Below are 15,842 nucleotides of genomic sequence, written 5' to 3' on the forward strand. Positions count from 1 at the left end.
GAGAGGATAATTAATAATGAGGCCACATTTGAGCCGGACTAAGATGAGGCGCAATTTGGCTGCCTCGGAACTAGACTTGGCATGGTGTGAGCCCACACGTGCGCGCGAAAGCGTAACCCGCTCTGATACCATGTAAAAATTCTCAATTGGCCTATAAGCGATTAGGCCATTCTCCAATCTAAAAGTTCGATCTAACAGGTTATGGTACTTAATCAAGTAGGGAGCGTTTGATTTCAGAGTTAAAATAACTTTGATTTTAATTTTGATTTTGATTGTGGAAAAAGACAAATGAGATGGTATTATAAATTTGACTTGGGAAACGTGTGTTTTTGTTGTTTAGTGGGTAGAGTTAAAATCAAAATCACGATTCTAAAATCAGTTTCAAATTTCAAACAGGACCTTTATATAAACTTGTTGATTTCTCTTTAGTTTTTTTATGTGGAATAATATGTCCCAACATTTATGATCTTTTGCTTGTCCATGTATATATATATATATATTATCGATCTTTCACCGTGTATCAAACAGTAAATTGTCTTAAATTCCAAAGGAGCGGATAAAATCTTGTTCATATATCATATATTATTAATTAAAATTCCAAAAGGACAAGTGATTGGAACCACGTCCAATCTAAAATTTTAAAATATCAGATGAAGATATCCGACCCTCTTACAAGATGATTAGTTTCCTCTTATTCGGTCAATGTGGGACTTTTTAAACACCCGTCCTCATGCATGATGTGAATACCAATGTGGGATTCTCTCTCTAAAACCCTCTCTCAAGTGATGCTTAATTACAATCTGGGTTGAGATCAAGTCCAGTCACCAAGTATTAGCCAAGGACCTTATCCGATGCGGAAGTATATGTTGTGTATGTGGATGCGATGTGCGAAGATATCCAGCCACGACCGAATAGGCCTTGCCCATGTGTTGGCTGAAACTAGTTCCAATATATGCAGGGGCGGAGTCATGATTTTCATTCAGGGGGCAAACTCATACTTTTGGGATAAAATTTAAAAAATTCAAAATTTAGGGGGGGCAATTGCACCCCTGCCAATACATTGGCTCCGCCCCTGAATATATGCCATCTTAAATTAATTTTCAATTGATCTACAGGTGGTTGCCAAAAATTTAAGCTATTGGGTGGTGGTATCTGACCTTTTTATAAATCCATTGATTTATTCTTATTTGGTTGACGCAAAATCTAATTAAACATTGATATATATATATATATATATAATTAGATGTTAACATTTGTCATTTGAAAATATATATGTAATGTATAATTATCTGAATATGGAAAGAACTCTCTTTATATGTGATGGTCTATATATATATATATATTGAAAATACTTATGTGATAATATAATAATTATCATTCTCCGAAAAAAAATAATCAAATACGCTGTGACTATTTCCTCAGATATTGAAATATTTCATGTACAACTATATATATGATAACAATAGTAAATTATATACACAATTAGACTATATAATTGCCCCATTATGTATTCACAATCTTATAAGACAACTATTTCAAAGATTATATAATATAAAAGATATCGTATAAAAAATATCGCATATATGATTAGTGGAAATTTCTATAATAGGAAAGTATATATTGATGTGATGGCATGAGAGGGTTTAGAATTTTGATGATGTGACAACAAAAGATATGACTATTTCAATTTTGATTTACAATTACAATTTTATCCTATAGCAAGTTGTTTGATGGTGTATATATCCCGAGGAGTTGCTGTTACATATAGGGTTGAAGATCAAACAACTCCCTAGACCATTTTGGGAGGAACTTCTAACCGGTTCAAGATCATACCATTCAATTTAATTACTTTGTTTTAAATCGCACTAAAGGTTTCCTCCCTTGAATAATCTAAATTGTTTGATCTTTGTCTATCAAAATGGTTATGAATCCAGTGATCACACGTTGAAAAAATAAAAAAGAAATCCTTAAAATTATAAAGGAGTTAAATATTATTATATATTTAAACTTTTGGGTTGTATGTATATGAAGTCAATCACTTTTACGCTTAGTGAAATTTTAATAAAAGAAGAAACATGTGTCCTGATTGGTCCATCTCATCAATTCATAAACATTGGTCCAACCTTATATATGCAAAATGGCAAATACGGAAGATTGATGATTGCAAATCAAATTTCTAAGATACTTTAATTTTTTCGGTTATTCTTTGAATATATTTAATTTAAATAAAGGTTAAAGAATTATCTCAAAGTATTAGTTAGATTCATGAATGTCTTTTATAATTAAAAAAAACTCTGAAAATTTTGGATTATTATGTAAACTTTCCCATCTACAAACGTCATGTGCCTAGGGGGAGCCTCTAACCCTATAGTATGCCCAAGAATTTGCATCTCAAGGCACAGCACACAAAAAGCTCTGGAAAATATTAGAGGGGCAAGATTTATCAAGGAAAGGAAAGCCCATCAATATCCACTAATAAGTGCCCAAAAAAAACTCAATTAATTAATTTTTTTGATGATATTAATTAATTATTTCAGTAAAACTAATTAAAGCCAAAAAAAAAAAAACAAGAAGAGATGGGGGGGGGGGGGAGTGGAATCCAAGGGAGGAGAATACCGCACAACCGCGGAAACACGGAGCCGCTCACGCCCAAGTCTTTGGAATCTCTCCCCCCAATTCCCAAACAGCACCCTACTTCCTCCCTCCACTAAAGCACTAACCCACCAACATATATTTTTTTAATTTATTTTCTTTTAAAAAGACCCATCAAATTAACCTAACCCTAGTTAACGCCCAACCCACTCTCTCATAGCCATATAGGCATGAGAGTCAGATTCAATTCCCTAACCACAAGATATAATACAGTTAGTAAATTATACATCAACTGATGCATTTTATATATAATGTAAAAGTTAGATATTTACTGTAAATATTTATCATGTTAGTCGATATTTAAATGAAAATTAATTTCAGTCGATGATACCTCCTGTTCTTATAAAAAATAGAAAAAATTCCCCTGCCCCAACCTACCTTCCCCAGCTGATATTAATTCTTCGCTTCTATATAACCCCTCCCCCTCACTCTCCAACCACAATTTTTCTTATTCTCTTCTTTTCCTGCCCCTACGGCCTCTTGCCCTTCTTGAGCCCCAAACAATTCTATTCTATTCCCCCAAGGCTTTTCATTTGAAGTATTTGACAATACGTATCCCGATATCGCGCGTAGAGAGTTCGGTGTCGTAGATCGGATATGAGTTGCAACGGGTGCAGGGTCCTGAGGAAAGGGTGCAGCGAGTCGTGCATACTGCGGCCGTGCCTGCAGTGGATCGAGAGCCCCGAGGCGCAGGGCCACGCCACCGTCTTCGTGGCCAAGTTTTTTGGCCGTGCCGGCCTCATGTCCTTCATCTCCAACGTCCCCGAATCCCAGCGCCCTGGTACTTACTCTAATCATTCTAATATAATTCCTGGGCTCGCATAAGTCGATCTAAACAAGATTTGAGTTCGAGAACTTATAAAGAATATCGGGTTTTAATTCATATATATTTCCTAATTTCATCTCTCTCTTTTTTTTTTCTCAGCTTTATTCCAGTCCCTACTATTTGAAGCGTGCGGCAGAACAGTGAACCCGGTGAACGGAGCGGTCGGCCTCCTGTGGACGGGCAACTGGCACATCTGCCAGGCCGCCGTGGAGACCGTCCTACGCGGCGGCACCCTCCGGCCAATCCCCGAGCTCCTCGACGGCTCAGCCTCTGGCTCAGCCCCCGATGAGGCCTCCGAGGCTGAGGAGGTCACGTGCACCACAGACGCCTGGAATAACCTCCGACAGGAACGCACCTCCGGCCAGTCCCACTTCTCCACATCGAGATCGAGGGTCTCCCCGAAGCGGAGGAAGGTGACCGAGGACATCAAGCCTCACCAGCAGATCGACCTCGACCTCAGGTTGACCCCGAGGCTGTCGGCCTTGTCCGGGAAAGCCCCGGTGCTGAAGCTGCAGCCCGAGGCAAAGAGGCGACTCGGTAGCCCGTCGATGAACTCGGAGGAGTCGGTCACGACGACAAACACTTGCCTCGTCGACAGCGGGGCTGGAGAGGGCGAAGCCAATAACAAGGAGATGAAGTTGCTCAAGTTGTTCATCTGAAGAGAGTTTTTGATATATTTTTCTGCTAATTGTAATTTTTTTACCTTTTTTCTCTCTTTCTTTTGATGATAAGTGGGAAGGGTTCTCGCCGGATTTTGAGCTCCGGCGAGGTTTTGTGGGTCACCGGCACCGGATTTCTCTCTTTCTGATCAGCTGCTGGAAGGGGGAGAAATGATAGTCCGTCGGTGATGATGATCCTTTTTTTTCCCCTTCATTTTTTTTCCTTTCTTTTTTTGTTATATTAATAGTTCTTTTTCTCTCTGAATATATACATAACTGCGTGCCAACTCTTGGAATAATATGACTCCTCATTAATTTCTTTTTCCATTTATTTTGCTCATCCTTTTCGAGTTTTACTGAAAATTCTCCGTGTCTCGTGCGATCATAAATATAACGAATCATGATTGGATAATCAAGCAGACTTATTACAATTCTCGAACTTTGCACATATATAGTACAACACATCGGATGATTATCGACACATCGATAGCCATTCGAGTTTGAGCATGAACATCTAGACAATTATAAATTATTTTATCCAGCAAAAGAAAAAGTATTTTTATATTATATAAAATTATGGATTTTAGGTTCAAACGATTTCCATCCACACGTATATTTGTAAATTGCCCGAGTCTCCGCATTTCCCCACTATGACTTCACTCTCTGTTTTTTTTTTCCTTCTTGCTACTGAAAAAAATAAAAACAAAAATTATTATTATTTAATTAGCCACTATTCTTGTTGGATAAATACCTCACTTGACCCAATTCTCGGAAATTTTAGGACATGCGACCTAATCTAAGAGTTAGGTATATCATGTAATTAATCAACCGTTGGAGTTGTTCGGTTAAATCACAACTTTGACTTGCCCCAAGAAAAGAGGTCAAATGATCCATTCCATTGAAGAAATTACGTGCCAACTAGATGAGAAATCAAAGACAATCATACAGCAATTAATAAATTAAAGATCGGTAACACGGTATATAACATGATACTTGTGACCTCCCGATGTTCTGTTAACACTGTTAGTGATAGGTTCGAAACCGAGTGGGAATCCGAATTATACATAGAACACGAATCACTGAGAATTACGAGAGCCGAATATCAAGCCCGAACAGAAAATCAATCATATTTTAAGTCGAAAGGCCTATCCACGCAAAAGTTTTCTGCGTAGTTATCCAAAACCCGATAAATTAACATTTCGGAGGGTCCAAGGGGGGAACAGTAGGGGTCATTTCTGGGAGGGGTAGTTGGCTCCTTCTTTGCAGATCACTGAAGTTTCGGACCTTTCGGTGTAAGGTTTTAGACTTTGTGAGAGGAGAGAGAGCCTCTCTCTCTCTCTCTCTCCCTCTCTCTCTCTCTCTAAATATATATGAAACTATATGTACACTTTTGTAGTACATGAGAGGCGGCTTTTGGGGGATGGAAAGAGGCGTATTGTATCTAGAAGGGGAAAGAAAAGGAATCATAATCAAGCGGGTTTTGTGACGACTCGGATCAGATTTCTCGTTATTTGCTTATTTCCTGTGTGCGTGTGATGCTAGAGAAAAGATTCTTACTGGTCTGTGGTTGGTGTGAAACACACGTATCGAGAAGGCAACGTTTGTGTGGATTGATTGACGATGAAATCTATTCAATTGCCTCTTGATCTTCATTGTTTTTCCAGCATCCTCTGTCTGATCTGAGAGCGTTGATTTTCGATGATATCTTTGGAGCCTACATATCTCGCTTTGTTTCTACCTAGTACCGTACTTTATCCCTGTTAAAAAAATTATACATAATCTCGAAATTCAAGTGACAATGTCCTAGATTTTTTTTATCTAAGAGACTAGGATGTTGAGTCGTCTCACCAGTCATGAACGAATGACTTTGCTGTGACAGTATCTTGAAAAAAAAAATTCAAGTTAACGATGATCTTAAGAAAATATACACACTCTTTTTCCGGTAATTTAAAATAAATATGGAAAAAAAATAGAAAAATATTTTTGAGGGGCGAGGGGAACAAACATATTTTTGAAGATACATGCCGTACCAAAGATATGTGATGGGTGGAGTGGAGGAAGTCATTTGGGGGGCCCCGCAAAGCTGTAGTTTCTGAGTATCTATCGGCCAATGGGATGGGAGACAGTACGGTTCCTTATCAGCGTCGGTTTTGGTTGTCCGCTTCCACGATATATCCTTTTCTTTTCTCTTTTTATTTTCCTTTTTATGATATCATTTTTTCTTTATCGAAAAATCTTACATGATCTCGTGTAATGTGATATAAAAATTACAACCGTTCACTCAACGTATGCCCAGTTATCTACTCATGGGCGAATAATTGCGATGACTTCATGTCACATGACACGAGATCGTGTAAAATTTTTTTCCCTTTTACATAATATAATCATTTTTCTTGCCGCCTTTACATAATATGATCTAAAAAAACCGTCTTTTGGATCATCTTTTCTCTACTAATAATCTTCACAAAGAAAAAAAAAAAAGAAGAAGCCAAAGACAACGGTGGGAATCTTATTTTGGTTCACGATCACTAGCTCAGATAGACCCAATTAATCTCTCACATGTGGGATTGTATCATTAATTATCTTAAAGCACGATATGTAAGAAAGAGGGGCTTATCTCTTTTTCGAGATAGAAAAAAGGGGCGTGCATCTTTAAAAGTTGTGGGGTAAGTTGAAAGACTACTAAAGTGATCGGAGAAACTTTTAGCTAGCTAGGGTTCCATGGAGTCTCGACCGAAAATCAAGAACGCCAGCAATATTTGGTAAGTTGATTTATTTGTACATAGTGTGGCTTGAGCAAATGATGGATTATTCAGCTAAACCGGTCATTATATAAAGACTTCAGAATTTGCCGATCCGTATAAGAAATGACACGTGCCCAAGTACTATCTCAAATAGTTCTACGGGTAGGATTAGTGTTTTGTAAGTTGGAGTACATGAGAAAATTGAGGAAGGCATATCATATTATCATAGGATAAGGTGCACATATCTCTCTGTTTTTTTTTTTCCTGGGCGATAAGTATAAGAGGGTGTGATTGAAAATTTCACGATATGACCAAAATAAGTTTCATGATATGTAAGGTATTGAATGAAAAAAAAATGATATGATATGTAAGGTAATAATTTGGAAATGAGATTGTATATTTTAGATATAATAATACAAGAATAATGAGTATTTAGATGAATTTTTTTATAATAAAGAGGGGCAATTATAAGGGTCTCCCTCTTCCTCCACTTGAGGGGAGGGGGGCCCAATGGTTTCCTCCTATCTTGGGAGTGGATGGGACCCATGAAACACTTATCATCACCCAACACCATGCAAGTTGCTTGCTTGGGAGAGAGGAGAGAGGAAATCAAAAATTTATTATCATATATAATTAAAGCAGGGAAATAAATAAAATTAAAATTTGAGAGAAATTCATATCTTCTATTAAGAAAAGAAAGTTGATCAATGGAGAGAAGTAGAGCACCAACGCAACACCACCGCTGGAAATGGCTTATTATTATTATTTTTCCATGAGAAAATGCTGCGTCTCGCCGCATTTGGCCTCTCCTGGGCCCTACGGAACCTTCTTCTCTCTCTTCCAACTTTGATTTCAAAATGAGTGCATTTAGTTTCAGAGTTAAAATAAATTTGATTTTGATTTTAATTTTGATAGTGAACAATGATAAATGAGATGGTATTATAAATTTGACTTGAGAAACGTATGTTTTTATTGTATAATTGATAGAGTTAAAATTAAAATCATAATTTTAAAATCAAATTTTGAAACCAAATTGACCTAATTATTGTCTTGATATAGTAGGCGTTTAATTCATCCAAAGTAATTTCATTTCATTTCATTCCAAGTAGGCCTGTCTTTTTTCTTTTTATTTTTTTATTTTTTTTCCATTCTTCTCTCTCTTCCAGACTTTTCATTTTCTTCCCATTTCCCCCTTTTTATATATATATATATATAATGTAGAATTTTACCAAGATAATATAGTAGAATGAATATTAGGTTATTTTCATATAAATATATATAATAAGTAACATTACTAGTAATTTTAAAAAAATCAACCTTAATAAGATTGATGCTAGCAACAAAGGGTGAGAATATAAACTTCGAATTAAAAGATTTTATGCCATTGTAATCCAAACTAAGCATATCATATTAAGATTGATGCTAGCAACTATAATTCACAGATCCAAGTACAAATCATGAATCGTGTGTATTAATTTTAGATTTCTAAGTAAGTGTTTTGTGCAATTTTTTTTATTACAAATGAAATTCATGAGCCTAATATAATAAAATAAAAATATTAAATAGTTAATAAATGAGCACCGATAGACCAACCAAGAGTATCGAACATCTTGATTATTAGGCAATAACGTACGTCATTACGCTACACCTATTTTGATTATTGATTTGTGCAATTTAATTAATCTCAATATATATATGTGTGTACAATTTCCCCTTATAGATAAAATAAATAAAAAGTCAAACAGAGTTCTTTTTTTTTTGTATCACTTAAGCACTTTTTCTATTTATTCTACATATTTCTATTTTAATATTTATTATTATTAATTATTTTTTAATTTCACTATTTCTAAAGGTATAAACAGAATAAAACAAATAGAAGAATACAAAATATAGTTGATTTCGAAAGGCTTTGCTTTTTTTAATTGGAAATTCTTAATAACTAATAAGAATAATACTTATTAGAACCTGGGACAAGTTTAATATCAATTACAGAACACTTGGCTGTTGTAACACTCCTGAAAAAACTCAAAAAAAGGGATTTCCATCAATAAGAACGGGAAGGAAGAAAGCAAATCGGTATACTAATTTCTTATCCTAAAATCTATGCTTCCCGGGGGTAGTGTCTCAACGAATAAGTAATTGTAGGAGCAAAATATTGATAGAATTCAAAAAAGCAAGTGTCCCGGAAGATAAAAATATGTTTATATTGAGTTAGGGTTAAAATAATTAATTAGGAATGATGCATATAGATATCATTTTTTTTATGTCCATTACCCGATACTAACTAATTCAAGTTTGAGTCGGATAAATTTACTAAAGAGTGAAAATCTTACATGATCAGAAAAAAAAGATTAAAACTCTTCAGATTGTTAATTTTTTTATTTATAAATCTTGATTCCTAAATCTTATTTTTTTAAAAAAAAATTGCGATCTATTAGAAAATGAAAAAAAACGGAAGGAGCAGTCAGCTCCACCTCAGCTTCCACAAAAGACGCTCCATGGGGACATAGATGTTGTCACCAAACAAGTGGGCAATGCGTCCAAATTACATTATGTATCGTGTGCTTAAAATAATAATAATAATCTAAGCTAATCCAATGTCAGGATCAGTGTAAGGGTAAGGGATCTATTAAAAAGATCTTTTCGGTCCCCGCATATGTCGCTTATTTCATATTCCATCGGGTTATCTATGCATTTTGACTCGCCAAAATTGATGTAATTATGCCAAATTTATGAAGTATTAAAATCGATGTAATTTTTTTCACGCTGAAAAAATTGATGAAAGATGACTGTCGCGTATTTCAGAAGAAGAACTTGCGCCCACTTGATTAAAGATTATAGCTCAAACATGAATTGAATTTGTTACAAATTAATTACTTTAGGCAGGAATCAATGAAACTAAAAATGCAAGGAAGACGGATGCAAAGATATCAAAAGTTATTGGAGGGTATCAATAAATAAAAACTATTTATTACATAAATTAAACTATTTCTCAAGTAGTTTTGATTTCAAAATAACTTATCGTCGAAGCATCTATCACCCTAATCTCCCTAGGTCAATCAACACTCGAATTGACTCTAATTTTCATATGATTTGGCTTTGCTTCGACTTGATTGGTTTGTCCAATTATGATTCAAGAGAACTTCTCCTATCATCTCTTGGATGATCCCTTGGTTACTCGTCATTAGATCAACAATGAGTGTGCGAGTCAGTGTTGATCTGATAATACCGAGGGGTCATGGTTCTATCTAGGATAAGGACGGTAAAATATTTCGTTCTTTAATACAGTTAATAAGGTCCCTCGTCTAGATTGAAGATTATGTTAGGAGCTGAATTGCTCTTAAGAGTTGTACGCAGGATCATTACCATGGGCACATCGAGTCATCCGGTCTCATGATCTACAGATCTGACGGTTGACGTTGCGGAGACGGGAGGTTCCAACTGAATCGAAGTGGTGGGACACGTGGAGGATGGCGGAGTATCTGACCACGGATTGGGCGGCTTAGCATGCCTTTTTTAAAAAAAATAAGAAAAAAAAAGGGAAAAATGTATGGGACAAGAACAAGGGGTGTGCGAGTGGGCGTGGGCAAAGGGTGACGTGGATTTCGCCACCTTTCACTTTCATTGAATCCAGGACACCGCGACAAATCCCGACTTCGCTTTTTTTTTTAAGTAATAATTCAACTTTACCGATTTTATTTTATTATTTTTATCTTTAATAATATAATCATTATTATTTTATATTTTTTTAATTTAATAATAGTTTTTCACTCACATTTTTTAATTATTTTTTAATAATAAATTTTTGAATTTACTTTCGCATATATATATATATATATATACATATATGTTATCACACGTTAATATATTTTGTCAACACTTGCAATCATTATATAAAATTAAGTTGAATCGGATCACTGATCCAACTCAAAAACCAAACACAAACCAAGCTTCTTGTTTCTGATCATATTGCATCCTCCTCTTTTCTCTTATTTTCTTATCTTATTTATATATTTTTAAAGAAAAGACCCATGGCCAAAGCAAGATATTTTAATGAAGGAATACAAATAATAATACCCAAGCAAACGACCAAAGCTTGAGAATTTTTATTTGTCATCAATATTATTATGCATGTGAATTTTTATTTTTCGATATAAATTTGATATCCGGAAGCTCAATGGGCATCGATTAATCTAATCTAGTATGATCAGTCCACTAAGAGATAAAACTTTCTCAGCATAAATTTTTTATATTTATAAGGACTCGAATTCGAGACTTTACTTAAGAGAAATAAATATCAAATCGTTTAAACCAATCCTTTTTCGTTATGCCTTTTTAATTGCAACATAAAATGGGAACAATTTAGCTCTATAGGGTTGGCGGATGAAGTCAATTTGTCTGCCTCGCGGCTTGCTCTAATTGAGGGTTTTCTTGTCGGAAAAGAATCATATGGCTTGGTCATGTTATTGGTCCTCCCAAATATATTAAAAAAAGGCTTTCCTTTGCAATATGTCAGTCACTTGATGATCTTATTTTTTTAGTAAAAGCTGATGACTCTCGATGATTATGGGATTGCTCAAATACAACTTACAAAGTCTAATGGGAAAGCACAAGTGAGAAAACTTATAAAATGTTATGAAATTGTTCAAACCTTTAAATAGTTCGGCGCATGTTTTACTAAAATTTCAAGTACGCGTTATATGAATAAAAAAAATTTATGATTGATAGAGTTTTACACATTAGGAATCAATTCAGAATTTTTTGATATTAGAATGCATATTTAAAAAAAAAAAGAGCTACAGCAGCATGAAAAATCTTCTAATCATCGCATACTTGTATATTCTTACTTTACTAGTTGTCCGCTTGGTGACGACTTAAAATGGATATGAAATAATTCCAATGAATTCTGAACTCATTTACCATAGATAAAGTCAATCATTGATAATATACTTTAATTTATCAACTTTGACGTATTGCTTTTATCTTACATACAAGTGGAGAAAAAAAATTGAATTAATCAATTACAAATCAATATTCGTTTCGATATATATCAAAAACTCGACACCAGTGGTCAGGCTTCCAGTGGATCGAGGGTATAGCAGAAGCCGAAGCTCAGGATGTAGTAGACGTCTCTTGTAATGAACTTGATGGTGACTGGACCCTAATCGGGGGACGGGGATCCCCGGCCAAGGTCGGGTGATGTCGACTATGTGTCTTGCACAATATTTAACTTGGGCGATGTCCATGTCTTGTCATGTAGTTAATTCGTTTGATCAATTAAGTAGACAAAGAATGATAATATTTAGTGGGACCTGGGAGAAAGTTGAAAGCCATGTACAATATAGTATGTTCCCTTGCAAGTTGGTGAGCAAGTTGGCTTCCCCCGGTCTACTAAAAGAAAGCTCATATATATGCAGAAGAAGATGACGTTTGCTATATATATATATATATATATGTATATGTGCGCGCGCGCGCGCGTATCTGTGTGTGTGTATATATATATATATATGTATATGGGGTATGTTATGTGCTGCAACTGTAAGCTTCGGGGAAGGGAATTTCTCTTGGCTTTGGAAAAGAGACATCTGGCCCTTCATGGAATTTTAAAGTCATCCCCCAAATTTTATTTGTTTTCCCAATTTTTCCAATCTATATATCTATATATAATATATATAATGGCAAGACAATCTGAGATAATTAATATAGTCGGTCGAAATGATTAGAATAGCCAATTTGTTTAATTTTATGAAAAGATTTTCTTCCTATTATATTTTATGTACATATCTTTGTATATCATACTCAGGACAACCTTTGTTTAGCCGTAGATATCGTTTTCCTTATACTGATCATGCCTGGTTGTATACATACCGATGAGATGAATGACAAATGCTTCTTCTTCTGCCCAATTTCATTTCTTGACATGGTATCAAAGTATCGATCTTGAGGGCAACCATCTATCTTTTCTCATTGCCATCCTGTTTTGGTTGAGCTTCCGTCTTGCCAATCTTTGAGTTGAGCGTCATCTGTCATCTTGTCTTGTCAGTCTTTGAGTTGCACATCATCTCTCATCTTTTAACTCCTTGAGTCGTTGAAATGTCGAAAAATGCATATAGTAGTAACTCGGGTGCAGGCATGCCTCCAACATTATGTCCTCTCTCCCTCAAATGGTCCTGAGAGTAAACTCATCTCCTGCAAATTCAATGGCAGGAATCACAACAACTGGTCACAAACAATGCAAACCGCGCTTCAAGCTAAGAACAAACTCGATTTTATCGAAGGCAAGGTGGTATAGGTAGCAGAGGGAGAACCTTACCACGAGCAGAAGGTAATGTGCAATTCGATGCTCGTCTCGTGGATTTTCAATCATTTAGATGAAGAGTTGCATAATTCCATAGCTAGGGCGAAGAACGCTAAAATTCTTTGGGACGATCTTGAGGAGCTTTTCTCGCAAGGTAATGAAACGATAATTCATCAACTCAAAACCGATATTTGTTTACTTAGACAGGAGAGGAAATCGGTTTCTGAATTTTACTCTAAATTGAAGAGTCTTTGGGATGAATTGGATTTATAACTTGATTTGCCGGCTTGCATTTGCAACGTTGGTGTCCAACTCGTTGCTCACAAGGTGAAGGAGAAGGTTCATCAGTTCCTTATCGGGCTCAATCCCGAATTTTCTACTATTCGGTCTCAAATCTTGAGCATGGATCCCCTGATGAATGTTAACAAAGCCTTCTCCATGGTCGCGCATGATGAAGCTCAAAGATTGATCACTCAAGGGAGGGACTCCAGCACCGAAGTGATGGGTTTCGCGGCTTAAATTGCGAATGATCTCGGTGGCAGTAACCCTAATTTCAGCTCGAACATAGGCGATTTCAAGCGTCAGGGTCAACCTTTCTTCGATTATTGTGGATGAAATGGCCATCATCGAGCCACCTACTACTAGTTCCATGGGTATTCGAACTCCAATCAATCAAATCAATGGAACTCGAAAGGAAATTCCGCAGGGTAGTCTCGACCGGGAGTAAAGTATGGGGTGTCTTCATCTTCTGTTTCACAGTAGCGTGGGAATGGTTTCGGGTTTGGGTACCTCAACACTAGAGGCACCGACAGTTCTCACTTGGGCGACCCATCACAGTGGAGCTCGGCCTAACAAATTCTTGGGCAATTGAGGCCCAATCAGTCAGCCCAACATATCTTCAATCACATCCAAGCAGGCTATACGACAACCTAGGCTCAAGTCTATACGGATCAGCCCGCAGACCTCAGCAAGTTGGCCTATCTCTCTGAGGCTCAATTGCAACAGCTTGTGTCAATGGTCTCACCTGATGATGGTGAGGTTAATTGAATAAGTGGTGAAAACTTTGTGCCCATCACTTCAAAACTTGATTGAATCATTGATTCGGAAGCTTCACGACATATGACTGGTAGCTTAGATAATCTTTTTGAGGTTACTCCCATTAATAATGGTTCGATTATCCATGTTCCGAATGGAACAATGAAAGTCACTTTAGTTAGGAAAGTCTCATTTGTAGCTAATTTGGTTCTCCATAATATTCTTTACGTGCTGGATTTTAATTGCTTCTTAATGTCCATGGCTCAATTATTTTGGGAACTTAATTGTAGTGGACACTACATCTCTGGTCTATGTTTGATTTAGGACCGCAGCTCGAGGAGTACGATTGGAGTGGGTGAACTTCACGGGGGGGTTTGCCTTCTATGATGAGTGTCTTCATCATTTCAGAGAACACTAGCAATGAAAGCAGATACTCAAGACATTTGGCACAAGCGGTTGAGACATCATTCTCCTCGCATTCAGTTCGATAATAATTCCATTTTTATACATTGTTCAGATAATAATGCACCTTGTGACGTATGTTGCCGAGCAAAACAGACGCGCTCCAATTTTCAAATAAGTTCAAATAAAGCTTCTTTTCCATTCAAATTAGTACATTGTGACATATGGCGACCTTATAAGGTTTCATCCATCTATGGTGCTTGGTATTTTTTTTTTTATCAATTGTGGATGACTATAACTGGTGATGTATAGGTTTATCTTTTATGAGATAAGTTAGAGGCACAAAGTTTCCTAATTAGTTTCTGCAAGCTGGTTAGGAGCCAATTCGACCGAACAATGGAAACATTACGAAGCGACAATGGATCAGAATTCATGAGTCAAGCTATTCAAGACTATTTTTCCGATAATGGAATCATCCATTAAATTTCATGCATCGACACGCCTCAATAAAACGGGTAGGTCGAGCGCAAGCACCATCTCATCCTCAATGTAGCTCGGGCCCTAATGTTTCAAGCCTTTCTTCCAATTGATTTTTGGGAGGAATGTATTTCCTCTGCAGCACATCTCATTAATCTCATATCTTCGAACATCTTTTCAAGCAAGACACCATTTGAACTGCTTTTCCGTAAGAAAGCAGATTATCAACATATTCGTGTCTTTGGATGTCTTTGCTATGCACATCATAATCCTCCTTTCAAGAATAAGTTTGGGCCACGTTCAAGAAAGTGCATCTTCATTGGATATCCTTTTGGAAAGAAAGGTTGGTGAGTTTATGACTTGGAGAATCGTGAAGTTTTTGTTTCTTGATATGTCTGCTTTTATGAGATTGATTTTTCATTCAGCATGGAGCAACTCGCTAGTTTGACTAATATCGGCGTCCGTTCTTTAGACACTTTGGGCCCTATTTTAAGGAGGAGCTATTTGGCCTGAATATGCAATCAACCTAAATCCAGTCCAAGGCACACCCCCAGACCGGCTGAGCCCATACCGGAAACTGGGCCTAATTCGGCCCAACTCCTTCCAGCTGATCTCGGACACTCTCTTCCATTAGATCCGATCGCTCCATTTTTTTCTCTGTCCGACCTGGTACAAACTGGGTCAAATCCAGTCCAACTTTCTCCGGCTGAGCCCGTATATTCTTATCCATTAGATCCGACTGCTCTGCC

The 15,842-nt window shown here is 36.5% G+C and overlaps 1 protein-coding gene across 1 annotated transcript; it reads left to right on the plus strand.

Annotated features, from left to right (window-relative positions):
• The first annotated feature begins 3,071 nt into the window (after positions 1–3,071).
• On the plus strand, positions 3,072–4,456 carry LOC116198597 (LOB domain-containing protein 37-like). The gene is made up of 2 exons (XM_031528782.1): positions 3,072–3,433; positions 3,578–4,456. Exons 1-2 carry the CDS (start codon positions 3,250–3,252, stop codon positions 4,135–4,137), a joined length of 744 nt encoding a protein of 247 aa, XP_031384642.1. The 5' UTR covers positions 3,072–3,249; the 3' UTR covers positions 4,138–4,456.
• The last annotated feature ends 11,386 nt before the right edge of the window (positions 4,457–15,842 follow it).

This window comes from Punica granatum, chromosome 3, assembly GCF_007655135.1.
Source record: "Punica granatum isolate Tunisia-2019 chromosome 3, ASM765513v2, whole genome shotgun sequence".
Lineage (NCBI taxonomy): Eukaryota > Viridiplantae > Streptophyta > Magnoliopsida > Myrtales > Lythraceae > Punica > Punica granatum.

What these genes read in the sequence shown, in the direction of transcription:
- LOC116198597 (XM_031528782.1), top strand. Translation starts at nt 3,250, where the DNA reads ATGAGTTGCAACGGGTGCAGGGTCCTGAGGAAAGGGTGCAGCGAGTCG. An exon ending in CCCCGAATCCCAGCGCCCTG is followed by an intron (nt 3,434 to 3,577) that starts GTACTTACTCTA and finishes TTTTTTTCTCAG; the next exon opens with CTTTATTCCAGTCCCTACTA.